Raw genomic sequence first — 27,597 nt, forward strand, 5'->3', positions numbered from 1 at the left:
TTCTTGATAATAAAATGAACATGTGTCAATAGACTAAAAGGGTGAGCACTTTAGTGAGCAAATAAAAGTGATCGGCAAATTTGTATATAGTGTGCCATGTCTACAAAAACTTTTGATTAAATCTCACAAAATCAGGTCCGGATTGAATTGTAATTCAATGAGTGTTTTCATCCCTCGGATCTTCACACGTGAAATCATTAAACACGAGTCCACAACGGTCGCAATGAAAGGCTATATTTTTACGCCATTTTTGGCGATACGATTTGAAGAACATGCAAGAAGAAAAGCCATCTTTCTGCAATTTTATCACTCTCACAATTATATATTTGTCTCCCAACTTCTCACCTTTTCAAAATCAGAACCACCCAGCCTTTCTTTTTACACCCGGAAACCAAAAAAGTAAAAATCATTTCCATGAAACAGAACTACAGAAACATACGATACGTTACACGTCCTACATACGCCTGAAAAACTTGGAGAGATTCCAGTTCAACAGGCAGAGCAGATTAGTAGTGCACTTAACTCGATAAGCAATTTACTTTAGTAAAGTTGAAGCCCACCCCACCGAAAGATCACTTTACGGTTTTGCCCCAAGTCGTCATCTATTTCTTGCGCGCTTCATCACTTCAACAATCAGACCACTCTGCACAGAGCAACCATGGCGATCATCATCCTTCTTCGTATTGTAGCCTTCTTCGTTATGGCTTTCAATGTTGCAAGTACGTTTGAAATTCTTGGTCTATCATTGAAGATAAAGATACATTTCTGATTTCTTTAATGCAAATGAAATGATTCAAGAACATGCTCTGTTTCTTTGATGCAGATTGCCAATCCTTCATCGGAGTAAACTACGGCCAAGTCGCCGACAACCTCCCGCCGCCGTCGTCCACCGCGAAGCTACTCCAGTCCACTACAATCCAAAAGGTCCGGCTCTACGGATCCGACCCTGCCATCATCAAAGCCTTAGCCAACACCGGCATCGGAATCGTCATCGGAGCAGCAAACGGCGACGTTCCGGCCCTGGCATCCGACCCCAACTACGCCATCAACTGGGTCAGCACCAACGTTGTTCCCTTCTACCCGGCAAGCAACATCATCCTCATAACGGTCGGCAACGAGGTCCTGACCTCCGGCGACCATGGCTTACTTACTCAGCTAGTTCCGGCCATGCAAAATGTCCAAAACGCCCTCAACTCCGTATCTTTGGGCGGGAAAATTAAAGTCTCGACCGTCCATGCCATGTCAGTGCTTAAGCAATCTGAGCCGCCGTCTTCCGGTAGCTTTGATCCCGGTTTTGGTGACGTCATGAAGGCGTTGCTTGGGTTCTGTAGCGCCACCGGTTCGCCTTTTGCGATCAACCCGTACCCGTATTTCGCGTACCGGGATGACCCCCGACCCGAGACACTGGCCTTCTGTCTCTTCCAACCCAACGAGGGCCGGTTCGACTCCAACACAAACATTAAGTACATGAACATGTTCGATGCACAGGTGAGAAACCGGTATTCACGACCGTTATGTTATGCAGTCTGAAACAAAATTGAACCAATTGTTAACTAACTCCTTTGTTTAGGTGGATGCAATAAAATCTGCATTGAACTCCATGGGGCACGGTGATGTGGAAATTGTGGTCGCGGAGACTGGCTGGCCGTACAAGGGAGACGACAATGAGGTCGGTCCGAGTGTCCAAAATGCCAAGGCCTATAACGGTAACCTGATTGCGCATCTTCGATCAATGGTTGGGACTCCATTGATGCCGGGGAAGTCAGTGGACACTTACTTCTTTGCGCTATATGATGAGAACTTGAAACCTGGCCCTGGTTCGGAGAGAGCTTTCGGCCTTTTCAAACCTGACCTTACCATGACTTATGATGTTGGCCTCGCCAAGAGTGCTAGCCAGGTGAGAGTTCATCATCATGAACGTATCTATTATTTGATGTGCACATTAATTTTAGTCTACATTGTTCAAATTCTGAACCTGTTCGATCACTATTGTCGTCGTTGTTATTATTGTAGACCCCCACCACGCCGACCATGCCCGCCACGCCAACGGTGCCCACCACACCTAAGACACCCTCTACAGGGCCCAAAACGCCGGCGAACCCATCTGCTGCGCCGAAACCAAACAAAGGAGTGTGGTGTTTGCCTAAGAAAGGAGCGTCGGAGACACAGTTGCAGGCTAACATAGACTATGTTTGTGGACATGGTTTTGATTGTAGTCCAATTCAACCGGGCGGTGCTTGTTTTGAACCAAACAATGTGGCTTCCCACGCTGCTTATGCCATGAACATCCTCTATCAAACCGCCGGTCATGATGCTCAGAATTGCGATTTTTCGCAAACTGCCACACTGTCCTCGAACAATCCGAGTAAGGCTTTCACCAGAATAAAGTTCATTTCACCTCAAGCATGCATTTGTGTGCTTATACTCTTTTGTTTCGTATAGGCTATGATAGCTGCAACTACCCAAGTGGGAGTTACCCAAGTGGGAGTACCTGCTGATATAGAGATAGATGGGCCTATGTCACTAAATAAATGTCACAATCTCTGAAAGCCAAAGCTGAAGGAACTTGGGAAAAGTGAGAATTATGTAGAAAAAAAACTAGGATATCCTGAATCCTTCAGGGTGTGTTTTGTGTAACTTATGATTGGTTTATACGTTTAGCTGAAATTAGAAACCTTTGCTTTCTGATCCTAGCAGTTTTCTAAGAATTGTTTTGTGTAATTTTTTTTTTGAATATATGGTTTATGAGAGAGCTATGGTTTCCCAAGCAATTTCATATTGACGTTATGCTGGTCTATTTCATATTAATATGGCAATTATTGTGTAGAATTAACACGTTAATCATTAATGTGCTAGTAACTGAAAATGGATGTTCAAAAACACGTACACTTTGACAGACGATTGACATAGGAATCCCAAACGATAGCGTGTGAAGAGGAAGGCACTATGTCCTAGTGTGATTGGTTAAATTTGATTTTCAGTTAATATTGGTCCGAGTATTCCTCACGAACTGTAAGAGACACAGAGGCAGAGAGACCCCAACACCCCAAAAGCAACAAGAAGGGAAACACAATGGCGAACAGAGAAAGAGAGAGAGATCTTGAGCTTCTGATTCGAGAGAGGGAGAGGGATCTAGAGCTCCTTATTCCGGTTTCGACCCCCGAAAATGCACCTCCCATATCCTCCACCTCCTCTCCAAAATCTCCAGCTACCTCCACCACATCAACATCATCTCATAACCATCATACCTCCGGCCGCGAGGTTTCTCCCCTAAACATTCACATATTCCAAAGAAAATTTTATTAGATAGAAGATTTTGTTGTTAAGGTATGAATGATGTGTTTGTTGAAAGTTGCATGAATTTTCTGCTTGCTTTGTCAGGCATTTTCAAAAGTCATTCAGAGCTGGGCTTCCAAGAAGTTTATGACAGGATGGTAACTTCTCATCTCTTCTATTTTCTTAACGTAACAATGTCATTCTCTTTATGGCATTTTTCTTAAAGATACATTTCTAGTGCTAAAATATCTGGTATTACATGTTTATCTTCACAATCTCTTGACATGCATAAACAGTACATAGCACAGAAGTTTTCCTCATAAGTTTGATGCTTTTCTTTGAATATTTTTGCAGTGTCATTCTTCTTCCAATAGCTATTACATTCTACGTGACGTGGATTTTCATCCGTTTCGTGGATGGTTTCTTCTCCCCCATTTATAATCATCTAGGAATCAATGTTTTTGGTAAGTGAAATTACTTGTGTAATTTCATTTGTTTGAGTCAGTTGGACATGAAATAGTATGGCTAAGACTTGAAAGCTAGTAATGAAATCTCAGAAAAAATCAAACACTACCAACAGTTGGGGTCTTTAGTAGGATTCTGTCTCAAAACAAGAATGTTAGATTGATATTTCTCAAGGCCATAATCTTTTTCTTTGCAAAAAACATGTATGCCGTAACTAATAGCAACGACTAGACGTACTGTTGCTTTGTTTTGGACTGGTGCAAGGAAAATTTACTCTTATCATCTTTCATTGCGACTGATTTCAATCTGCAGGTCTTGGATTTGCCACCTCTCTCATCTTCATCTTCTTAATTGGTGTTTTCATGCAATCATGGTTAGGAACTTCAGTTCTAACCTTATGGGAGTGGTTTATTAAGAAAATGCCGCTTATAAGCTATATATATAGTGCCTCAAAGCAAATTAGTACAGCAATATCACCAGGTATATGTAACTAACCATACATCATTGTTTGAGCTTCTGAATTCAGAAACTTAGACCCATTTGACATCACTTTTGCAGATCAGACCTCTAAGGCATTTAAGGAATTGGTTATCATAAGGCATCCAAGAATCGGAGAGTATGTATTGGGATTTATTACTAATACAGTTATGCTTAATCGAAGGAGTATAGGCGAAGAACTCTGCTGTGTTTATATACCTACCAACCACCTTTACCTTGGTGACATTGTTCTAATCAGTCCCAAAGATGTTCTGAGGCTCAATCTGTCAGTTCGAGAAGGAATTGGTATTACAAATTCTTTTGTACACGATTTTTGTTGTTTATTGGATATATTAATTAGATGATTGAAGATGAAAAGTTGGCATGAGCTTTTTGGTTTTAATGTGCTGCAGAAATTGTTATTTCCGGAGGTATGTCAATACCCCAACTGTTAACTACAATGGAACCACCAATTGTTCCACCAGAAAGGATTCCCCACTTCGAAACGCCAAAACAATGAGGATGCCATTCTGACTATGGTGATAATATTTCATTTCTTATTCCGTGGATTTTTGTGTCCTTCAAATTGATTATGTAATGCAATGAACGCTTGATTAATGTTTTGAATTGCAACAACAGTTGTTCAAACAAAGTTTCGCAGAAGAAGAAGTTTACAGGCTTGAAAGCAGCTGGATCATCAGTACTGTTATGAAGCAGAAATTAACAAGAGCGGATCAATCCTGAAGAGAAGCCTCATCCCCCCAAACTATACACAGCCACAAACTGGTAGTACCTCTTTTATGCTGTTTGTTTACAAGAGATATCCCTTTAAAGTTTTACCATTTAATCCAACTTGTATATTCATGTATATATACTTATATCAGTTATATTTTATCCTTCTCTTGTAATTATAATTTAACTTCCTACCTACATGTACGTAGTCACAATTTCAAACTGGACTGATTTCAGTGTTCGGAAGGTAGCTCCCGGTCCTCTTTTGTTTATCCTGGTGGTATTTTTTATTTATTTGTAGTTTTGTACTTCCAATCTTGAATACAATTGTTCTATAGGAATATGAACTATGTTGAACGACTAAAATCAAAGAAAATTTGATGCTGATATTATTGAATTCGAAAAAAGAGTACAAAAAGATAACCAAAAATAAAAGTATCTCATGTAAATTTACACCAACAAGGAAATCCTTAGTTTTTACACCAAAATTCATTGAAGCCTACATCGCTTGGCAGCAGGGATTTGTTGGTGATATGAACTTGAATTCAGCGGTCTTGAACTTTTGCATGAGATCATAGAAGGAACATTGTTGAAATCCAAAATAGCATCCGAACATGTTTGAGAAAATCCATGATAGGATTTTGAATTAAGAAAGTTAGAAGAACTTGTCATTGCCACTGGTTTCTCCTTAACACTTCCAAGAATTTCTTTACAACCTTGGAGTGATAGCGATAGGTTTAGGGGCTGCGTAGTAGGAGGATTCCGCCATTGTGGCAAAGGAGGAGTGGTGGCAAGAAGTGTCTTAAGCAATGGACCGGCATCCATTACTGCCTGCAACAACTTCCCTTTTTTAGGTAGACTCTTATCTTTTGCAATATAATGATCATAATCAAATTTTGCATCCAAACCTACACCAGTGGGAATACTCATAGTAGCCCCGGTAAGTTCTTTTGTCAAAGACGGGTTCAAAAAGCTCATATGCTTAGAATTGTTGATATTCAATAAGTCTGGTGAAGAAACTGCATCAAGTAAGGAATCAACAAGAGAAGAGTCATTTGAATGAGGATTAATGCATGCTTCAAAGAGGTTGTTTGACTTTGCTTTTGGGGGTATGAAAATAGATATAGGGCTCTCAGGTTGGACACCTTTAGGAAACTGTTCAACTGAAGCTGTAGGATTAGGGTTTATCTTGTTTAAGACTTTCTGCAACTCATTTTTGGCTTCATCTCTTTCTTTATATGCAACATGTAAAAGATTGCGTATCATGTCCGCATTTTGTTGACTCTCAATTGCTAAACTCTTCACTGATTCTAGTTCAAGGTTGGTGCTCAAAATCTTCTGCTTCAAGTCATCTATGCTCTGTACATGTAAATCAGTAAATAATCGATTAAAAAATGAGTAAAACAATAATCTCCATAAACAATATATGTATTGGTGATGGCTGGATTGGTTATAAATGGGGGATCTATCGATCAACCAAACACTTGCATTCAGATTTGGAAGAGTATAAATGCATATGATCGATGCAAGAAAATATATAGAATCGAATGAAAGATACTACTACAAAATGCAAATCCTCATAAAACATTAGATTGAAGTAGGAATAAACATATCGATGAAGCTTTGATCTAATAGCATAACCATAGAAATATATGAGGAATGACGCACCTCTTCATAAGTTGTCCACATAAAACTTAAATCCTCCATAACGAGTGTGATAGAGAATACGACCTTCTTTGGTAAGAACTTGAGAAAGACAAAAATAGAGATTGTAAAAGAAAATGAGAGATTATGAATTTCTGAGTTTAGCCAAGGTTAAATGTGAGCATTTTATAGAATATCTAACGAGCTACGATTTATCACTAGAAGTATCTAAGAAAGTGTCGTCATAATCAAAGAGTTTTACACATTCTTAAAAAAAAGAAGTCAAAGATGTATATTCTCGGAAACTCATCACGTATTCATCGACAACTATACATGATAAGAACACATTTAATATAATTTGTTACCGATTGTATAATATTTATGGAATGCCAACTAATTTTCTGTGTTTTTGTTTTTTTTTACTTTAATACGTACATCTAATCAAATTATTTTGCTGGAAATTACTCTTAATCACATTAATTGTCATGAATTACTTCCTTCTATATATAGTCTTTCCTTTTTGAGGTCTAAAATTATGAATTGGGCCAATAATACTACCAAATTAATATATTTGAAACGTATAGCCACGTCCATTCACGAACAACAAAAGGAAATAATATGCTGTCGAAAAAAAAAAACAGAATGAAATAAATGTCTCTGAAGGTGGCTGTATACTAGACTATTTTATCTTTTATGGAGTAAAACTACCAACATCTTTCCGTTGTCGTCCAGCGGTTAGGATATCTGGCTTTCACCCAGGAGACCCGGGTTCGATTCCCGGCAACGGAACTTTTTAGTTTTTCCCTCATTTTTCTTTTTCCCTCTCCCCACGTGTACAAACGGCCTGAAAAGCACACACTCTCCACGTGACGACAAATTGGGCTGCGTGACACTTGGAGGTCGAAGCTTCTCTCGAATCTCTCTTCCAAAACACCACCTCTTTCCGATTCGTCCCATCTCTATATCTATCCATCTTCTTCTTCACCAAGCACACCTCTCACTTTCTCAGACTCTCTCAGGTATGCTCTTCCTCTCTCTTTTATTATTTATTTAGTTATTAATTGATTAAATTCAACGTTTCTCTCGTCTCCTTACTGAAATTTCGGTCAAATGTTGAGTACGACCTGCTGTTGCCATCTTTGGTGATTCGCCGCCACTGGAAACCGTCGTGGATTTTTGAACTGGTTCCGGTGGTTTTGGTTCACGGAGAGACGATAGGAATAGGTAGATATATCAGTGTAGATGATCCGCCAGTTAGTTGAACTCGCCGGAGCTCGGTTACTCGCTTCGGTTTTTATATAGTGTTCTGTGATGAGCTTCCATGGTTAAAGTTCCCGTAGTTCTCGTAATTTTTTCTTTGAATTTAACTGTTGAGTGTTATGTGATACGGAATAACACGTTTTTTAAGTGCAGTAAATTTTGGTTTTGAAGTGATTTTCTTCTGCGTGTCAAATGGCTTCATCTGGTTTGATCTCTGATACTGAGCCTTGGAAGGATTTGAAGGTAAATCGACACCGTACATTTCGCACTGTGTGGTGTGAGAGGAGATAGTGTTTGTACTAAATGCGAGGTGATTTTGTTGTGTAGGGCCATGTTCAGGACATCAACAAGACCCATTTGCGTGATTTGATGAATGATGTTAACCGGTGCCAGGCAATGATGGTGTATGGTTCTCTCTTTTAACTCTTTTAAGGCTAGGATTTGTTCTTGTTGTCGTTGTTTTGTTTTAAACATGAAGCATTTGTCATGAATTTTGCGGTATACCATATTATCTTTGTGTACTTGACTTGAAAATGTTTATATTCTAATAGTGAATTTGATGGGATGCTGTTGGATTACTCCCGGCAACGTGTAACCCTTGATACCATGGGGAAGCTGATCAAATTGGCAGAGGTGGGTTTGTTAAATAGATTACTTGTCCTTCATGAGGACGGGGAGAGATGAAGATATTGTATCCTAACCAGCGTTGTCTTTGCTAAATTGCAGGCTGCTGGTCTCAAAGATAAGATCAACCGAATGTTTGCCGGAGAGCATGTATGTTCAAATCAATTTTCCTTGGTCAATTATTATTTGAACAAATGTGGAATGTAAAGTTGCTGATTTGCCATGGGGATCTCTTACTATCTTTTTATTTCTGGTGTTGCCTTCAGATAAACAGCACAGAAAATAGATCCGTGCTTCATGTAGCTCTTCGTGCTCAAAGGGATGCAGTTATACAGAGTGATGGGAAAAATGTAGTCCCAGATGTTTGGGAAGTTCTGGACAAGATCCAGAAGTTCTCTGAAACAATTCGGAGTGGATCTTGGGTATGTTACACAATCTTCTTTTACATGTTAAGGATATAGATTGCTTGAATTTTGGAGAAATTGGTCTTGCTGTTAGGTTGGAGCCACTGGAAAACCACTGAAGGATGTTGTTGCTGTTGGTATTGGCGGCAGTTTCTTAGGTCCTCTGTTTGTGCATACAGCTCTTCAAACAGGTTAACTTATTCTCTGCATTGTTGGTTTTCCTCATGAGATAAAGCTTGCTTTGGAACAAAATTTTAGCTCGTGTTCATTGTTTCCTGGTGAAATCCTACAGATCCAGAGGCTATGGAAGCAGCAAGAGGACGGCAGCTGCATTTGTAAGTATTTATGCTTTTCTTTTAAAATAATAACATTTTCTCCAAATATCAATTAATTAAAAAGCTGATAAGATGCCACGGTAATTTGTTATTTCAGCACAGAGAAGTTGATACCAGTTTGTTGATCGAATTTGTCAATCAATAATATATCTTCTTCTTGATGCAGTCTTGCAAATGTTGATCCTATTGATGTTGCTAGAAGTATTGCTGGGTTAAACCCAGAAACTACCCTTGGTAGGTACTCATAAGTTATTTGGATCACTAAGTAATGGCTTTTGTAGTGATGTAGTGAGTTAAAATTTATGTGGATTTCTTACTGTTCATATTTCTGTTGAAATCTGCAGTTGTGGTAGTTTCAAAGACCTTTACAACAGCCGAAACTATGTTGAATGCTCGTACCCTTAGGGAATGGATTTCATCATCTCTTGGGTTAGTGTATTTTTACCATAAATTCTTCAAGTTCATGGGTCTAACAGTTGTTTGACATTGTGGTCTGGTTTAATATGTAATGATCACATATGGACTCGTGTTAATTTTGTTGGGATATTTAAAAGTATATTGAACTAGCTTTTGAGTGAGTAGACTTTTCATGTTAAAAATAGCATAATATCATTATCTTCAAATGGTTTGAAACTCGTGATGAAATTTTCATTACCATGGACTTCACTTGCAAGTATTCAACATTAGGTATTTAGTATGTCTTAGTAGCTAACCTAGATATTTTTTGTCAGACCTGATGCAGTGGCAAAGCATATGGTAGCAGTTAGCACTAATCTTACGGTATAAATTTGTCTTTCTGCTCTTTTATTTAGTTGATCAAGTATTTGGCAGGATCTCTACTCTCAACTACGCTCCAAGGTCTAGCCATCTTGATGTAATTTTTTGTAAATGTTTTTGTTTCAGCTTGTAGGGAAGTTTGGGATTGACCCTAAGAATGCTTTCGCATTTTGGGACTGGGTTGGTGGTCGTTACAGTGGTAAGTTGTTTTCCTTATGTGAATATTTGGAGTAGCTTGATGTTAGATTTATGTTTTGATTTGCTGATTGCAGTTTGCAGCGCTGTTGGAGTGCTACCCTTGTCTCTTCAATATGGATTTTCACTCGTTGAGAAGTACGTGCTTCATGGTTGTCTCAACTATATTTCAGTCTCTACTTTGTGATGTATATATTCTTTTATGTAAATTGTCTGAAGTAAAAGAGCTCCTATTTTATTACTTGATGAGATGATCATTGAATACTGATGTTCTGTATCGTATTTTAAGATTCTTAAAGGGAGCTTCGAGCATTGATCAACATTTCCACTCAGCACCATTGGAGAAAAATATACCTGTAAGTGCCTGAAACTATATATAAAATCATTTGCTTTTAGAGATTGTCTTACATTTCGTACTGGAAATGGCAAGGGTGATAGTGTAGTGGAAAGTACCTGTAAAACTGTTGGTTATAAAAAAATCTGTGGGATAAATATTAAGTCTGTATGAGATTGATGTATATAACAGTTCATTTCTGATTCAGGTTCTTTTGGGTCTGTTGAGTGTATGGAATGTTTCATTTCTGGGATACCCTGCAAGGGTGAGTACTGATTTTTCGGGTACAGATTTCATTCTAGTAAGCAGGAATGAGTTTATTTTCTTACTTGTTACTGTTTCTCCTCAGGCTATCTTACCTTACTCCCAAGCATTGGAGAAGCTTGCTCCGCACATTCAACAGGCAAGTTACAGTAGCGCTTCTCCCACACTCATATTCTCACATTTTCATATTCACTTTTCACTTCACTTTAGGTTAGCATGGAAAGTAATGGCAAGGGTGTATCCATCGATGGTGTACTACTTCCGTTTGAGGCTGGTGAAATTGATTTTGGTGAACCCGGAACTAATGGTCAGCACAGCTTTTACCAACTAATTCACCAGGTGATCTAGACATTACGCCATATTTTTCGTTGTAATGTGAAAATTGATTGATATATTTAGCTATCAGAAATTGTTCTGCATCCTTATGTACATTAAACCACCAGGTTTGTGGTCGTATGTGAAGGAGAACTGAACACATTTTAAACTTCGTTACCTATTGTGTTGTAGTACTCGGTTTATATTGCGCTTTAGTGTGAACATTAACACCTTTTCTTCCTAAACTTCAGGGTCGCATTATTCCTTGTGATTTTATTGGTATTGTGAAGAGTCAGCAACCTGTTTACCTGAAAGGTACATAGTCCAACACTATTCGGAACAAATTTAAGAATTCAGTTGCATGCTCAAAATTTGTATAGCAGTAAATAATTTTACGCAAGTTTTCTGCAGGTGAACTGGTGAGTAACCATGATGAGCTCATGTCTAACTTTTTTGCACAGCCAGATGCCCTTGCATATGGGAAGGTACTCTTTATCCTTGCTCCCTTGAGGGATGTATTTGTTAAACTTATTCATTTCTCATCTGACCCAGACACCATACAGTAGAATATAGGCTTATCTTTTATAATGGCAACATTGTATACCCTTTGATTCCTTTCTGTTGAGAAATTTGAGTTTGCATTTTAGGAAGTAGTGACACCAAGAAAAGCTAAGCATTTTAGGCTTTTAGCATTGGCAGTCTCTAATTGGAGAAGACATATTACTAAATTTTGATTGTTTATGAGTACAATATATCCACAATGATACTGTCTAACCAAAAGTTGGTTATTGGTAGACCCCAGAACAGTTGCAAAAGGAGAATGTTGCACCGCATCTTATCCCTCATAAGGTAGAGTTTCTTCCTGGTTTGGTATTGGCTTACAGGTCAACGAGTCATGCTAATTATGTGACATCTGCTGCAGACTTTTACTGGTAACCGGCCTTCTCTCAGTCTTCTACTTCCATTACTGAATGCTTACAATATTGGGCAGGTTGGAATTTATTCTCCATCTTTCTACCATTTGTTATACCTAAATGTTTGAACGATCCTTGTATTCTAATATTGATGTCCTGCTTGTACCAGTTGTTGGCAATCTATGAACACAGAATTGCAGTGGAAGGTTTTGTATGGGGCATCAACTCTTTTGACCAGTGGGGAGTAGAATTGGGGAAGGTACAAGAATATTTTCAAGTCGATCTCCTACTAGACCAACTTGCTTTCATGGATGAACATATGTTTGCTTATTGCAATGACTTTCATATCATATGTTATCCTCTTCAATTTAAACTTTGCATTCCTCCTTTGCACCTCATATTACCCATATGCATTTCGTGTTTGTGAAACCAGTCATTGGCGACTCAAGTCAGAAAGCAACTCCATGCATCTCGTACAGAAGGAAAATCGGTTGAGGGCTTTAATTTCAGTACCAAGACACTGATGACAAAGTACCTGGAGGTATGGAAATGATTCCTTTTATCGTAGTCATCTGGACACAAGTTTCTCAATTTGTTTACTGTTTACCAGTTTGAAGGCTCAACGGTTGTGACACCAATTACTTTTTACCTGCAGGCAAGTTCAGATATCCCTGCTGAGCTACCCACACTTCTACCCCGGATATAATTGCGGTCACTTCTGCTGGCAATTTTTCCCCAAGTGTCTTCGGCAGAACAAATAATGTTTGCTAATGTAAACTTGACATTTTTGAGCTGTAATAACTGTTGACTGATTATGCTGCCCAAAGTGAAACAATTACACTATATCATAAATGAAATGTGTGGTTTACACCACCAAATGGTTAGTTTCTTGCCCTATATGATGCTAGTAATATCCTTTTGGCAATGCTAGTTATTCTAAATCTCATGTTGCAGTTTCTGGGATACCAAGAGTCAACATGCAGTATATGACAATCCAAGGTGAATCAGATAGCAAGATTATTGTCCTCTAGTTTAAACCAAGAGCTGTATATACTAAACTGCAAAGATTTGGGTTTTGTATCATTGCAATTTAGGAAACTCAACAGATCAACAGATTGATATATTAGTTTTCCCATTCCATAAAATTGCATAAACTTAAAAAAGCCATGAAATCCAGATTGCCAGTTAATCATCTCCCATTGATAATATCTGCATTACAAGAGCATACCAGTCACCTAGAACTAAAAACCAAAACCTACCCAGCTAGTTTGTTCCCCAAATGTCCAAAAAAACTAGCTTCAATTCCCAAAAGTCCCCGCTTTCTAAACCACAACCAGAGAGGCCTAAACGCCAGTAGAACCAAACCCTCCTTCACCTCTGACAGTGCAGTCCAAATCCTCAACCTCCATAACATCAGGGGTAATGATCTTCTCAATTATCAGCTGAGCAATCCTGTCACCAACCTTGACCTCAAAATCAACATCGGAATGGTTGAACAGAATCACCCCAACCGGGCCTCTGTAATCGGCATCAATCACTCCCGCTCCCACATCAATGGAGTGCTTCAATGCCAGCCCTGATCTCGGCGCTGCAAACAGAACAAAGTCAACACAACTTTCAAACCTAATTGATTGGAAATTAATCGACAAAATTGGGGATTAGGGTTAGGGTTTTACCAACTCGGGCATAGGTCCCCTTAGGAACTGCAATGCTCAGATCAGTTGGGACCAAGGCCTTTCCTCTTGCTGGTATCTTCGTCTCCGTTGCGCTACAAAACCCAGAAAAACCCTAATCAGATTGGAACGATTTCTTTTGCTGAAACAACAATGACTTGAGAAATTGAGGCTTTACCTGGAGAGGTCATAACCAGCAGAGAGAGGAGAACCCCGCGAGGGCAAAATGGCCTTTTCAGAGAGCTTCTTCACCCGGAAGTAATTCGTCTCAGAAACGTCACCGTTCTGGTGGAGCTTGGCGATCTTAGGAGCTGGCTCCTTGACTTCGTGGCTCCCGTTTTGCTGCTCGGCCATTTTGAGAAAATTGCGGCGATGATTTGGGTGTTTGGAGTGAAGGGGTTTTAGAGTGAGGTGCGGAGATTGGGGTGGTTTAAATAGAGAGGTGAGCGCGAGGGACGATGTTGTAGGGATTTTGGCGCCATATATTCCCGCCATGCCGTTCAGAGTTCCCGCCATCTTTCTGATCATGACCTTCGCCATTAATGGCGTCCCCCCACCTTTCTCTGCCCACTTCTCCATAAGGTTTAATGAGTTTTTGGGTCTTTAGATGTAGTTGGGCCCGTGTAGGCGGCTTAACCTGGATGCTGGAGGCCCATTCATGTACGCAATCAATTTCAGCCCAATAGGATTTTGGAAGGTAGGAACAGAAACAAAAATGAGATTTTTTTTTTTGGATAATGGAAATCTTCATTAAGGGCCAAGTCCAAGGGAGCCTAGCAACTGCTAAAGCTCAGACCAATACATCAAATAAGAAATAAAAATTTTCCCCTAAATCAGAAACGAGGTAGACATGGAAAAATCTCCTCAAAAGAGAAAAACGCCGTCCCATTACTCCGTTTGATCGGCCGGCATATGAGGACATGGGAGACCATCATTTCTGAGTACAAAAATCATGGACCGTGATGACTGGTGAGCCCATCTTTTCAGACCCACAGTTCGAAAATGAGATGAGGTCTACACTCTGCAACACTTGAGAGCAAAACCAAATTCAACATGGCATAAATGTTAACATATAACTATCCTAATTCTTGTGTTCTTCCTCTTAGTTAGTAAAGTTGCTTATGTTTTTTTGACCAGAAGAAAAATATAATTGTATGTATTGAACTTGAAAAGAAAAATAATAACATCTTTAACGGAAATTCAAATGCCTACGACTAAATTTTTATTTCTATTCCGATTTTAAGAAACCATATAATATGCATTCCCACTTATGTCATATTCTTCATTCCACTAATCCAAATAACATTAGTCTAATACTAGTAAATCTCTGCGTTACTAGAATACACGATACATAATATTCACGTCATAAATACGGTACAAAAGAAGTGTTTTATTTTAGTATTATTAAGAAAATTTATAACGTAAGACGCTTGGGGAATTGATCCTAGACGTGTAATCCACGTCACAATCAACAAGCGTGCGGATGAAATCTTTACCCATAAAAGCAAATTACCAAACTCACTGAACAGTAAAAATCCTCATCGAACAACAAAACCACGGTGAAGGGTAAAAGACAAACAAATCGTTGCACACGCTAACATGCGCCGCGTAGGTTAATAGTTTTAACCTACCCCACACGTTTTTTATTTTTTTTTTATTTTTACCTGTGCTCTACCCTCAAAACTTATATTCCCACCCTTCTCTTCTGTCTCACCTCACCACCTCACTTGTTTTAGCGCCTCTCTCTCTCTCTCTCTCTCTTTCTCTCTTTCTCTGCAACTCAATCGATCATCCATGGCCGACATCACCGACTCCGGTTCCCGCCACCACCTCTCCGTCACCACTCCCCCCCAGATCTCCAAAGGTATTTCCCCTTCCATTCCCTCCTCCCTCCTCCCCTCCTCGATTTCCTCACCCCCACCGCCTCTTCTCCGCTGATTCCCCCACCAAAACCATAACCTCTCCGCCGGCGGTTTTTCCTCCGCCGCTGCATTTGTCGCTCCCGGAAGCAATTCGTCGGCGGTTCGTAGGGTTTTGATGGTTTTTAAGGCTTTTAGGGTTTTGTGTCTATCTCTGCGAATCTGATTATGTTTCCTAGGGTTTTTTTTTATTTGACGCAATTGCACTATTGATTTGGAATATTATATTAGTAGGATAGAACCAAGGGTTTTAGTAATGCATTCGGCTCTGTGATTTTTGTGATTTTATCGGTGGAATGTGTCTGTTTGTGGTTTTATTTTTCTTTTATTTTAAAACTGTGTTCTTGAATTTTCGCTGCGATTTTATTTGTGTTCTTTAGCCACAGGCCTTATTTAGTTATTTATAATCTGCAAGCTACGTTTTTATTACAGAAAGTTTCGTGCTTTATTGGTTGTCAGTCATATTGCTAAGAGTTCAGATACGAGTTGTGGAAGGCTTTAGCTTTTGCAACTTGATCTTTCTATCACTGAGTTTTTTGTCTGAAAGACTGTTAATTTATGTACATGCAATGAGTCTTAATGGAGTTAAGGGTCCTGTGCTGCAGGGGTTTTTAAAAGAACTCAATGTAGTCGTTGTAGTCTTCTTTTATGTTTAAAAAGAATATATGGGCTAGTGAGCTCTCATTTTGATTTATGGCATAATTAGCCTGCTAAAGTAGATAGTTCATGTTCAATTGGGATAATGTTTGATGTTTGTTTATTGGTTGTCGAAGGTATGATTTTTTTACCATCTTTAACAGCAGAGTTCATTTCTTATGTATGCAGCTGGACAAGGTTCTGAGAATCCTATCCCACTGTCACCGCAATGGCTTCTGCCAAAGCCGGGGGAGAATAAGCCTGGGGCGTTAAGTGGGGTATTTTCTTATCACTTTCATGACTTGTGTAATCTTCTTATCATGATTCAGGCTTACTCAGATAGGAGGAATGCTATGACACTGTATTTGCTATCTGCATGTTCTTTTATCTTAATTATGATTTATGATAAAGTGTTTAGAACTTGCTTCAGAGTATCTTTTTTATTTCTTTTTTCCATCATAGATGCAGGAAAAACCTCTCAGCCCAAACCCATCATTTGGGAATCGCTCAGACACCATGAAATTGTCAGGAAATGGTGAGGATATTCATGATACCCAGAAGAAAAAGGATGTTTTTAGGCCATCCTTGATGGACATGGAAACTGGTGGTCGTCGTGAACGCTGGCGGGATGAAGAAAGAGACACCAATTCTGCTGTGCGGAAGGATTGGTGGAGGGATGGGGACAAAGAACTTAATGACACTCGCAGGATGGATCGTCGTACGGAAAACACACCAACAAAGCACTTTGGAGAGGCACGTCGTGCACCATCAGAAAGGTGGACCGACTCAAGTAACAAGGAGTCCAACTATGAGCAACGACGGGAGAGCAAATGGAACTCGCGTTGGGGTCCTGATAACAAGGAGGCAGAAGGTTTGCGTGACAAATGGGCTGACTCAGGCAAAGATGGGAGCATGCCGGATAAAGGCTCATCTCATGTTGGAATTCACGGAAAGGATGAGAAGGATGGGGATCACTACCGGCCTTGGAGATCAAACTCTTCCCAAATTCGGGGAAGGGGGGAGCCTTCTCATAACCAGACTCCGCCAGTCAACAAATATATTCCAGGTAGGGGCCGTGGGGAAAGTACACCTCCAACCTTTTCTGTTGGCCGTGGAAGAGTTGGCCCTGGTGGAAGCTGTATGAGCAGTGTTCCTACAATTTCTCAATCTGTAGGAATTTTGGACAAAGTTGAAATTGAACATGGAGAGTCTTACCCTTTTAGGTATAGTAGGACAAAGCTGCTTGATGTATACAGGACGGCTGATATGAGATCGTATCGAAAATTAGTTGATGGGTTTATAGATGTGACTTCTCTTACACTGGGGGAACCGTTGGAGCCTCTGGCTCTTTGTGCACCAAATTCTGAAGAAATGGTAATGCGTATTCATTTTAAGTTATTCAAAGAATAATTTTGATACTTTCAGCAGTACAAATGAACACATTTTCTTCTTGAACAGGCTCTTCTGAAGGGAATTGACAAAGGAGATATAGTAAGTAGTGGTGCACCTCAAGTTTCCAAAGATGGAAGGAACCCAGTAGATTTTACACAAACAAGAAGAACAAATCTTGGTAGAGCCGTGATCTATGTATATATATGTGTATACTTTGATTATGTATCATCTCAATTGAGGACTGACTTGTGCTGGACTGGATTCTCTTGAGCAGGAAGTAGAGAAGACATACCGCTGGCAAATACCGAGTCTAAGGATGAACACATTGTTAGTTCAAAAGGTGGTTTTTCGAATTATTTAGAGAGCTCTCCTCATGAACAGCAATTACATCATCATGGGTCGAGCCTAAAAGCCGAGACAACGCTGGACCAGAAGACATACTCAGAGAACAGGTTCAGAGCTGAAGGTATGTTTATGGACAAACATCTTTTGTGATTAAATTGCACTGAACATGCTGGTGCTAATTTGAATTGGATGGGAAACGGTGATTTAGTTCGTTAACCTGTGGTTTTGAGCCCATGAAAAATTGATTTTGTTGATTATATTGGTTCAATAGCGTTCTTCTCTTCCGTTTGTTTGTTTGTTTCTTTCCTTTTCGAATTTGAAGGTGCCTTGTGCGAATGTTTCACTTGCTTCCACTATAGAGGTGTATGTTTAACATCTATTTTGTACCTACTAGTGTCAGATTGGCTGATCACTAAACAAACTGCTTAATTGGATTTCTATTTGCAGCTCTTAGAGACGATGGAGGTCCTTTCAGAAAAGCTGACGAGCCACCTAGTAGCAGGGAGTTGAGCATGTCGGGGGGAGTGACTGCTCATGCTGGCACTCCATGGAGAGCTCCATCACAGGTAGAGCGCTCAAATACGGTCTTTCATGATTGGCAAGACACTCCCAGAGATATGAAGTCAGGCACGCCCCCTGTTATGACGTGGTCACAGAGACAGAAAGATCTAAATAATGACTGGGAAAGTAATCTGGCCGATCAATCTTACACCAGAAATGACGCGAAATGGAAAACCAGTGAGGATCCTATTATTAGAAGGCAGCTATCTGGAGTTCTAGATAGGGAACAGGAAGTGAGAAAACCTCAGCAACCTTTACCGGAGGAACTCCAACTTTATTATAAGGATCCTCATGGTGTAATTCAAGGCCCTTTTTCTGGGGACGATATTATTGGCTGGTTTGAAGCCGGATATTTTGGTATAGATCTGCAAGTTCGTGTGGCAAGTGCACCAAATGAGTCACCATTTTCAGCACTTGGTGACGTTATGCCTCATTTACGAGCTAAAGCTAGGCCACCTCCTGGATTTAGTGCACCTAAAAATGAAGTTATGGATACCTCAAGTAGGTCAAACTTTGGTAATGTGGGGAAGATTCATACTGGTTTAAGTGAGGCAGATATAATAAGAACTGAACCAAGGCTTAAGCAGACTTCAATGACTGAAGCTGAAAATAGGTTTTTGGAGTCACTGATGTCTGGTAATACAAGTGGTTCTACTCATCAGCAGTTCCCTTTCTCTGAAGGTTGGTTTTTGTTTTCAAATTTCAGTATTAATACAAACGAACTTATTGAATTGATTAGGGGTGGCTATAGGATTTCCCTTTGTCATTTGTTTAATTAACACGGGAATCTATCGCTCAATCTTTTATGTTCTATTTGTAGGTTTGCAAGGTTTTGTTGGAAATAATTCTCATGGTTTGCCTTCTGGATTGGAAAACCTGTTGGCCAAGAGAATGGCGCTTGAAAGACAGAGGTCTATACCTAATCCTTATCTTGAAAATCCCCATATCCAAAATGTTGAGGTCAATTCAGTCCTTCAAGGATTAACTGATAGGTCATCTGGTATAAATAATAATGCTGCTGGTTGGTCAAGTTTTCCTGGTCAAGGTGGGTCAGATCCACTGCAGAGTAAGATAGACATGTATCATGATCAAAGTTTTCCTCCCCAAGCTCCTCTTGGTTTCCAACAACAGAGGTTGCAACCTCAAAATCAACCATCCTTTCCGAATCTACTATCCCAAGCTGTTGACAGTTCATCAACACAAGAGAAATTGCTCTCTTCTGGCTTATTGCAAGATCCCCAGCTGATGAATATATTGCAACAGCAATACTTGATGCAGTTGCATTCCCAGGCACCTGTTCCAGCACAGCAGATGTCGTTATTGGAGAAGATGGTGTTGATTAAGCAGCAGCAACAGAAGCAGGAGGAGGAACTGTTAATGAGGCAACAACAGCAGCTCCTTTCCCAGGTTCTTGCGGAGCATCAGTCCCGCCAAAATTTTTCTGAGCCGTCGTTCGGACAGTTACAAGCTACTGCCATTCTGAAAGGGAATGCATCTATAGATCCGTCTCGGCTTCAGGCATCACAAGAAATGTTTTCACTTGGTACAAATGTGTCAGTTCCTAATATGCAGAATGAGCTCACTACTAACTTTATGGGTCTGCCTCCTCAAGGCACTCAAGATATTCGTCATCATGTAAGTGATGGGACCCCTTCTTTACCTCTATCACATCAGGTCTTTGGGAATATTATTCATCAAAGAAGTTGGGATAGTACTCATGACAGACCATCTAATGATATCCATCAAGATTCGTTGCCTGTGTCAAATATTGCTGAGAGGTCATCCTTGCTTGAGGGGACCCGTGTGCATAATTCCATCCCGGATTCTGACTTCAATGGTGCTAGAACTGTGGAACAGGCTTCAGAAAAAACTTCCAGGGATGCGGCAACTGAGGTTGTTTCTGAGACTGTTGCAGATTCCGCATCTTTAAAGTCTCCTCGAAGTTTTATTTCTATGCCACCAGGAGCTTGTGAGGAAGATATGCGTGAGCATGCCAATGATGGGAAACCTCAGTTTGATAGTCAGGTTGAAGAGCAGGTGGTTGAAAAGGAAAAAGGCAATGATGAGGCTACTTTGGTGTCTGAAGTAAAGAATGCTGAAGTACGTGGGCAAAAGAAGACATCTGAGAAGAAGTCGAAGAAGCAAAAAGCTTCCAAGGCACAGTACACAAGTGACCAGGCAAAAGGAGTATCAAAATCTGTCTCTTCACAGCAAATAGAGCAGTCCGAAACTGACCTCATTTCAGGAATTGGTACTTCAGAGGCTGTGCAATCCCAACAAGCTGGAGGGGATACTGGATATCTTCAAGTCAATGTTGACTCTAAACCAGTTGATCCTGTTGCTGTGCAGAATACCCAAGTACCTGTTGGACAGAGAGGTTGGAAACCTGCTCCTGGTTTTAAGCCAAAATCACTATTAGAAATTCAACAGGAAGAACAGAGGAGAGCGCAAACTGAAGTTGTAGTATCTGAAGTCCCCAATTCAGTCAACTCACCAGGTTTGTCAACTCCTTGGGCTGGAGTTGTGGCCAATTCAGACCCAAAAATATCTAGAGAGAATGAGAGAGATGCAGAGATTAATGAATTAAATGTTGGGAAACCTGGATCTTCAAATCGTAAGAGCAAGAAGAGCCCGTTACATGATCTTTTGACAGAGGAGGTTCTGTCCAAAGCTAGTGCAGTCATCGAGGTTCCTAATGGAATTTTAAGTCAGCCGTCTCCGCAAGTTATGCCTCATTCAGTACCTGTGGATGATGATAACTTCATCGAGGCTAAAGACACCAAAAGGAGTCGCAAGAAGTCGGCAAAATCAAAGGGTTCTGCAACTAAGGTTTCAGGAGCAGTCACCCCAGCAGAACTGCCTATTAGTTCGAGCCCTACTGAGAAAGTCAAGAGCTCCCGTTCTGTACAACAGGAAAAGGAAGTATTACCCACAATTCCTTCAGGGCCTTCGTTGGGAGATTTTGTTCTTTGGAAGGGAGAAACAGCGAACGCTGCTCCATCTCCAGCATGGTCTACCGACTCTGGGAAGCTTAATAAACCAACATCTTTAAGAGATATCCAAAAGGAGCAACAGAAGAGGGTTTCCTCTGCTCAGCACGTGAACCAGATTACAGCTCCTCAGAAATCCCAGCCAACTCAAGCCACTCGCAACAGTACTCCTTCATGGTCACTTTCAGGATCATCTCCATCTAAACCTGCTTCTCCAATCCAGATCAATTCCCATGCTTCTCAGTCAAAGTATAAAGGAGACGATGACCTATTCTGGGGCCCAATCAACCAATCAAAGCAAGAAGCCAAACAGTATGTCATTCTCCTTTTCTCTATCTTAAATCAATTTGACTTGTTTGGTACAGGTTCCTTTGATTTAAATTTTTTGCCTGAAGTTATTTTTGTTTAGATGCAATGAGATTTTGCCTTCTTTGACATGATCTTTTCATTTTGTTGATTTGTCCATCTGTGTGCAGAGCTGATTTTCCTCAGCTGGCAAGCCAGGGCAGTAGGGGAATGAAAAGTACTCCTGCAAAAGTAAATTCAGCTGGTTCATTAAGCCGGCAGAAATCTACAGTTGGCAAAGAAACTGAGCGATTGCTTTCATCCTCTGCGGCCCCTGCTCAGTCATCTGTGAAGGGAAAAAGAGATGCCATGACCAAGCAATCAGGTAAGCTTTATGGTATTGCTGAACATTCCATCGAGATACTAGCAGGAACTTATCTAACCATCTTCTTTTGTCATTGCAGAAGCAATGGACTTCCGAGATTGGTGCAAGAGTGAGTGCGTTAGGCTAATTGGGACAAAAGGTATGCTTGTCTTTCTTGCCTGAATATCTTTATGAATGTGTCCGTCACTCCGTCTTTGTCAATTTAAGATCAGCATGGCTTCTAGTCATCTAAGTGCTAGGAGTGCATTAAGATTATTACTTTTGAATTGTTATCTGTGGGTCAAAAGAATTTGATTAACATCTAAATTTCATATGCTTATTATGACTTATTTGTTGCAATGCCCTTCTCTTTCCTTGCTAGATACGAGTGTCCTCGAATTTTGTTTGAAGCAGTCTAGATCTGAGGCTGAGTTGCTTCTGATAGAGAATCTTGGGTCTTACGATCCTGATCACAAGTTCATTGAAGAATTTCTCAACTACAAGGAGTTGCTACCAGCTGATGTCCTGGAAATAGCTTTCCAAAGTCGAGATGATCAAAAGGCCACTGGATTCAGTGGTGTCAATTCCTACAGTGCAAATGCTGGGGATGTTGATCAAGATGGTGGGTCATCCAAAGGGGGTGGCAAGAAGAAGGGGAAGAAAGGGAAAAAGGTTAGCCCTGCTGTCTTGGGCTTTAATGTAGTTAGTAACCGTATCATGATGGGTGAGATCCAGACAGTTGAAGACTAGGAAGTTTTCAGAGGCAAGGTCGAGACAGTCGAAGACTAGGAAGTTTTCAGAGGCAGTTGTAAATAGTTTTTGGCTTTGGACCTGTAAATGCTATTTACATTTTAGAGTTTTTTGCTTTTTTCTTCTGTAACACCACAGCAGCAGTGCTAATTTTTCTGCTCGAGCAATTTTGTGTAATCTTACTGTAGTAAGACCAAGAGTACTGTTTTTTTTATTTTTGTCACTTCAGATCCCTATGGGAAGTTTAATCTTGAATCATTCCATTAACTTATCTTGTGCTATAGTTTTGGTTGCCAGGACCTTGAAAACTGATGCAATTAGTCGTGGCAATTTTCAAGTGCCGAGTTGCTCTTTTATTTTTAACAGTCTTTCTTCGTTTGAAAACCTTAACTTCAATAACAGTTTCTGTTATTGAGAATCTGAAAATTGCAGATTTGGTGCATTTTGATCATTGCCGATTGATTTGGCTTTCAGCAATACAAGACTAGCAACTTTCCAGAATCCCTTCACTGATAATAGCATTTTTAACTATAAATGTATACAAGTAACTAACCCAATTTCATGGGTGAAAACGAAATCTACACACACGCAGTTAGATATCACCATTGCTTGAGCTAATGGCGGTGCATTGATGTGCAGAAGCAAATACATGGAACTGATTTTAGTTATGAATTGCTCCCTATCTCCTTGCTTTTCTTGGTTTCCTTGATCTTCCTTTTCAGTTGTTCCCTAATGCCCTGTACAACAAAACAGCAAAACAACAAACCCAATCACTCCCAATAAACACCAACTAGTATCAAGATCATATCACTTTCGATTTTTCGAAAACAATGAACAATGAAAGAATACTAACCTTGGATTGAAGTGGAAAAGGATCAACAACATTGATGAAGCGAATGGACATCTTAGCAATCTCAGAAACAGCAGCGTTTCTCACAGCAGGAACATCACTGCTCAAAGGATCATAAGCTGCTTCAAAAGCCTCCTGCCAAAACCGAGGCAGTCGGGTCGTGCTTTTCCTACCTGACCCGCTCTGCCTCTGCGTGTACAAATCCCACAAGTGCCTCACCACCTTCTCTCTGTCCTCCACTTCCTATATAAACACCAACTCTTACCAAATCAAATTTCACTAATCCAAGAAATTAAATATTTCACTTATGAAAGAAATTAGCCAAAGTGAAATGGGTTTTGACTAACCAGAATATCAAGATCGTCATAAGTAGGGATGTTGAGGTCGTCGGAAAGGCCGGTTAAGTTGCCAGCGGACCATCTGAGGGTGACGGAGCCGGTGAACATAGACCAGAAAGCAAGCAAGAGAATCGCAGCTAGAACCCACAACTTGTAACGATTCTTGACAACAAACAGTCGAGCTGCTTTTGACGACGACGGTGAGCTGTCCGGTTTTCTGATCAGAGGAGTTGTGGTGGTTGGTGAGGGAATAGAGATGAGTGTCGGTGGTGCATCTTGGTCTTTCATTTGAGTGACTGAGCTCTGGTACTGTTGCAAAGTAGCCAAGACAAGTGTGTGAGTAGAGAAATTAAGTTTGGTCCCTTGTCTCTGCTAGTGTGGGGTTTATATGTTTCGGACCTCAAGAGCAATAATGGAGTGGGTGAAGTGAACCGTGAAGGATGATCCAACTCTCTCTCTCTCTCTGTGTTTCATAAATGTTTGTGTGACGAGGTTTAAATTTGGAGATGATGAGCTACCATTCCCATGCCCAATCCCATGCCCATTCCCGGTGGTTCTGTAACGACCTGCGACTTTTCGGGTCGATGGGGTCTACCTTGACGCGGGGAGAAGACGCTTTGCCGACACACCTTTGACTAGAGAGCTGCCTAAACAGCACCGACGCGACGCGTTGTTTTGGTTTCTTGTTGATATTGGGTATAGACCAAAGTTTGAGTATTGATTCATTCCTTTGCGGCAGGGAACCTTTAATTTTTTTTTTAAAATGTGGTATTGCCCTCTCATTTTAAATTTAACCTAATTCGAGATAAAATCCTTTATTACATAGCACACAAGTTTTTGGTCAATTTTATTTTTTTTAGACCTCTAGTTTTTTTTGTTTGGGTATACTTATAGACACCTCCTAACATCTTTAGAACCATTTTATTATCAAAACTTCTTGGCCGTAATTGTTTTACTTAAGATCAGACTTCAATGACTCACGTGCTTGTGTATTGTAACTTTATTGAAAATGTTATTTTCTAGAGTATTGGTTGAATTTGCCAAGGTCATGCTGACTTCAATTCTTCTCATACCGATATTCGGAACCTCAATTTTCAAAGAGAATGAGGTATTGCCCCTCATATTCAAGCTTCACTCAATTCGAGCTAAAACCTTGCTATAAACATAAGTTTTTGGTCAGTTTCACTTTTTAGACCTCTAATTACATGTATTTTTACACACTATGAATTAGCTTACCCTTATTGTAATTATTATGTAATTAATAATTACCCTTATTGTAATTAACTTAAACACTATGAATTAGCTTACCCTTATTGTAATTATTATGTAATTAATCTATTTTTATTTATTTTGTAGGAAATAAGTGGAACTGTTTAAATTTGGAGCAAATTAAAGAGCTCGACGGAGAGTCAATCACGAGTCAATTTCATAAAATGAGAGGAGAAAAGGAAATATACTTTTTAATTAAACTAATGAATATTAGTTTAATTGAAAATTGATGAGTGGTTTTATACTTAATTTAGCTATAATCATTCAATTAGATGATTAACAGCCCATTTCCTCTCCGTTCAAATGTGCACGTGCAAGGTCACATTCCATCTTGCTTAACCAATCAATGGCTGCCATGTCACCAACTCAATTCTCTTCCCTTCTTCACACGAGACCAGCAGCAGTTAAATAGACAAGAGAGAAGGAAGAGACCGAGCAGACGGGGAGACAGAACAGCCGCACCCAAATTTGAGGGCAGCCTTGTGCTGCTCTCCTCCTCTCAGTCCCTCTTTCCTCCTCCGTTTCCTTTCATAGTTTTAGTTTCAAGGACTCACCCCAAGTTTCAAATGGTCATCAAACTACAAGATTCAAGTTTTAGGTATTTGTAAGAGTTGTAATTCCATGATAGTCATGATAGTTTTCTACCTATTTGTGGCTATCCTTGTTTCTCCTTCATTTTTCTACTCTTATCTCTTTGAATTTTATAATTGTGATGTCTATGATTATGGGTTGTGAGCAGTTTCTTTTTGAGAGCTAGAGTTTCTAACTTTAGCTCAATTTTGATGTAATGAACATATTTGCTTGGTAATATATATCGTTTTTTCTTATGGGTGCACTCTAATTACTATGCTAATTGATTCTTGATGCATGAATTTGAGGAATTGACCACTCTTTTTGTTATGTGTTAAGATTTGTGATGTGTGTTACAATTAGTGGTTCTTTTGTTCACTAGCTTCTTGTAATTAATGTGGTGTGTCAAGTAGTTGCTTAATCGAGAATTAATGATTGCTATGTTTCTATTCTCTTGTACTCTTCGCCTTTAGTTCTATTATTGTGGCCCTAACACGACATGATAATTGTGATTGAGAGTTCATTCTTGCCTTGATCAAAAGAGTTGATACCAAATATGAGAAATTAACTTAGTGGCCTTGACCGGCATTAGGTACGAAACTTTGCAATCGTAATATTCTAGGTTGTAAATACCGACTTGGCATGCCTTGAGCCGCCTTGACCCGCCTCGGCCCTACTAGGCCTGCGTAAGGCAGCCAAGGGGCCGCCATCACCTGTCTATGGCCGCCAAGGGGCCGCCTTGACCCTCCTAGGGCAGCCAAGGTGCCGCCATGACTCGCCAAGTGCTGCCTTGACCCTCCTAGGGCCGCCAATGGGCCGCCTTGACCCTTCTAGGGCCGCCAAGAAGCCGCCTTGACCTTCCTAGGGCCGCCAAGAGGCAGCCTAGTGCCGTCTTGACCTGTGTTAACCCATTTTGATCCGCCTTGGCACGCCTTGACCAGCCTTGACCCTCCTAGACCTGCCTAGGGCCGCCTAGAGCAGCCAAAGGGCCTCCTTAACCTGCCTAGGGCCACTAGGCGACCGCCTTGACCCGTCTTGGCCTGCCTTAACCCACCTTGGCCCGCCTTGACCCGGCTTCGGCCGCCTTGACCGTCTTAGGGCAGCTAAGGGGCCACCATGACCTGCCTAGGGCCATTAAGGGGACGCCTTGACCTAACTTTGAGCAGCAAGGGGCCACCTTTACCAAGTTTCAAAAGAAAATGAGGTATTGTCCCTAATTTCAAGTTTCACCTAATTCGAGCCAAACCCCTTGCTATATAACATACGAGTTTCTGGCAAGTTTTAGTTTTTTTTAGGCCACCGGCTTTTTCCGTTCGGGTATGCTTATAGACACGTCCTAATATATAGTGAACCATTCTAGCTTCAAAAATCCGTATCTTTTATCAATTTATTCGCGATCGGGCCTAAATTAACTAACGTGTGCCGTGTTTTGTAGAGCAGTTGATATTGCTGTTTTAATTGGTATTAAATGACTTTTTAAGATTATGTTCTCTTCAATTCCTATCATATAGACATTGGAAACTTTTGTTTCAAAAGAAAATGAGGTATTGTCTCCCATTTCAAGTTTCACCAAATTCAAGCCAAAATCCCTTGCAGCACACGAGTTTCTGGCAAGTTTCACTTTTTTTGGGCCAACTGT

At 40.3% G+C, this 27,597-nt stretch overlaps 6 protein-coding genes and 1 non-coding gene across 7 annotated transcripts; 5 read left to right on the top strand and 2 right to left on the bottom strand.

Annotated features, from left to right (window-relative positions):
• The first annotated feature begins 641 nt into the window (after positions 1-641).
• On the top strand, positions 642-2,498 carry LOC101307669 (glucan endo-1,3-beta-glucosidase 7-like). The gene is made up of 5 exons (XM_004293163.1): positions 642-719; positions 824-1,488; positions 1,571-1,897; positions 2,014-2,365; positions 2,443-2,498. The coding sequence occupies exons 1-5, from the start codon at positions 659-661 to the stop codon at positions 2,496-2,498; spliced, it is 1,461 nt and encodes a 486-aa protein (XP_004293211.1). The 5' UTR covers positions 642-658.
• A 574-nt stretch (positions 2,499-3,072) lies between these two features.
• LOC101307965 lies at positions 3,073-4,738 on the top strand. Its single transcript, XM_004293164.1, has 6 exons — positions 3,073-3,261; positions 3,382-3,434; positions 3,631-3,740; positions 4,054-4,221; positions 4,300-4,524; positions 4,632-4,738. Exons 1-6 carry the CDS (start codon positions 3,073-3,075, stop codon positions 4,736-4,738), a joined length of 852 nt encoding a protein of 283 aa, XP_004293212.1.
• A 2,573-nt stretch (positions 4,739-7,311) lies between these two features.
• Positions 7,312-7,383, top strand: TRNAE-UUC. The gene has a single exon. It is a non-coding gene; the product is annotated as a tRNA-Glu (tRNA).
• Positions 7,384-8,004: 621 nt separating this feature from the next.
• LOC101301360 (glucose-6-phosphate isomerase, cytosolic-like) lies at positions 8,005-12,900 on the top strand. The gene is made up of 23 exons (XM_004291835.1): positions 8,005-8,097; positions 8,182-8,258; positions 8,406-8,487; positions 8,581-8,628; positions 8,745-8,900; positions 8,977-9,073; positions 9,175-9,217; positions 9,384-9,451; positions 9,562-9,646; positions 9,949-9,997; positions 10,121-10,193; positions 10,267-10,327; positions 10,479-10,545; positions 10,732-10,788; positions 10,873-10,926; positions 10,998-11,126; positions 11,354-11,417; positions 11,514-11,587; positions 11,898-11,951; positions 12,025-12,093; positions 12,186-12,275; positions 12,450-12,557; positions 12,672-12,900. The coding sequence occupies exons 1-23, from the start codon at positions 8,047-8,049 to the stop codon at positions 12,720-12,722; spliced, it is 1,707 nt and encodes a 568-aa protein (XP_004291883.1). The 5' UTR covers positions 8,005-8,046; the 3' UTR covers positions 12,723-12,900.
• A 243-nt stretch (positions 12,901-13,143) lies between these two features.
• On the bottom strand, positions 13,144-14,242 carry LOC101301645 (deoxyuridine 5'-triphosphate nucleotidohydrolase-like). Its single transcript, XM_004291836.1, has 3 exons — positions 13,868-14,242; positions 13,693-13,784; positions 13,144-13,604 (listed from the first exon to the last, which is right to left on the bottom strand). Exons 1-3 carry the CDS (start codon positions 14,227-14,229, stop codon positions 13,360-13,362), a joined length of 699 nt encoding a protein of 232 aa, XP_004291884.1. The 5' UTR covers positions 14,230-14,242; the 3' UTR covers positions 13,144-13,359.
• Positions 14,243-15,483: 1,241 nt separating this feature from the next.
• LOC101308259 lies at positions 15,484-23,153 on the top strand. The gene is made up of 10 exons (XM_004293165.1): positions 15,484-15,553; positions 16,434-16,522; positions 16,713-17,618; positions 17,703-17,814; positions 17,911-18,102; positions 18,429-19,223; positions 19,363-21,844; positions 22,009-22,202; positions 22,282-22,341; positions 22,564-23,153. The coding sequence occupies exons 1-10, from the start codon at positions 15,484-15,486 to the stop codon at positions 22,929-22,931; spliced, it is 5,268 nt and encodes a 1,755-aa protein (XP_004293213.1). The 3' UTR covers positions 22,932-23,153.
• Positions 23,154-23,324: 171 nt separating this feature from the next.
• On the bottom strand, positions 23,325-24,650 carry LOC101301938. The gene is made up of 3 exons (XM_004291837.1): positions 24,129-24,650; positions 23,785-24,024; positions 23,325-23,668 (listed from the first exon to the last, which is right to left on the bottom strand). The coding sequence occupies exons 1-3, from the start codon at positions 24,405-24,407 to the stop codon at positions 23,597-23,599; spliced, it is 591 nt and encodes a 196-aa protein (XP_004291885.1). The 5' UTR covers positions 24,408-24,650; the 3' UTR covers positions 23,325-23,596.
• Between the last annotated feature and the right edge of the window lie 2,947 nt (positions 24,651-27,597).

The sequence above is a fragment of the Fragaria vesca genome, linkage group LG2 (genome assembly GCF_000184155.1).
Source record: "Fragaria vesca subsp. vesca linkage group LG2, FraVesHawaii_1.0, whole genome shotgun sequence".
NCBI classification, from domain to species: domain Eukaryota; kingdom Viridiplantae; phylum Streptophyta; class Magnoliopsida; order Rosales; family Rosaceae; genus Fragaria; species Fragaria vesca.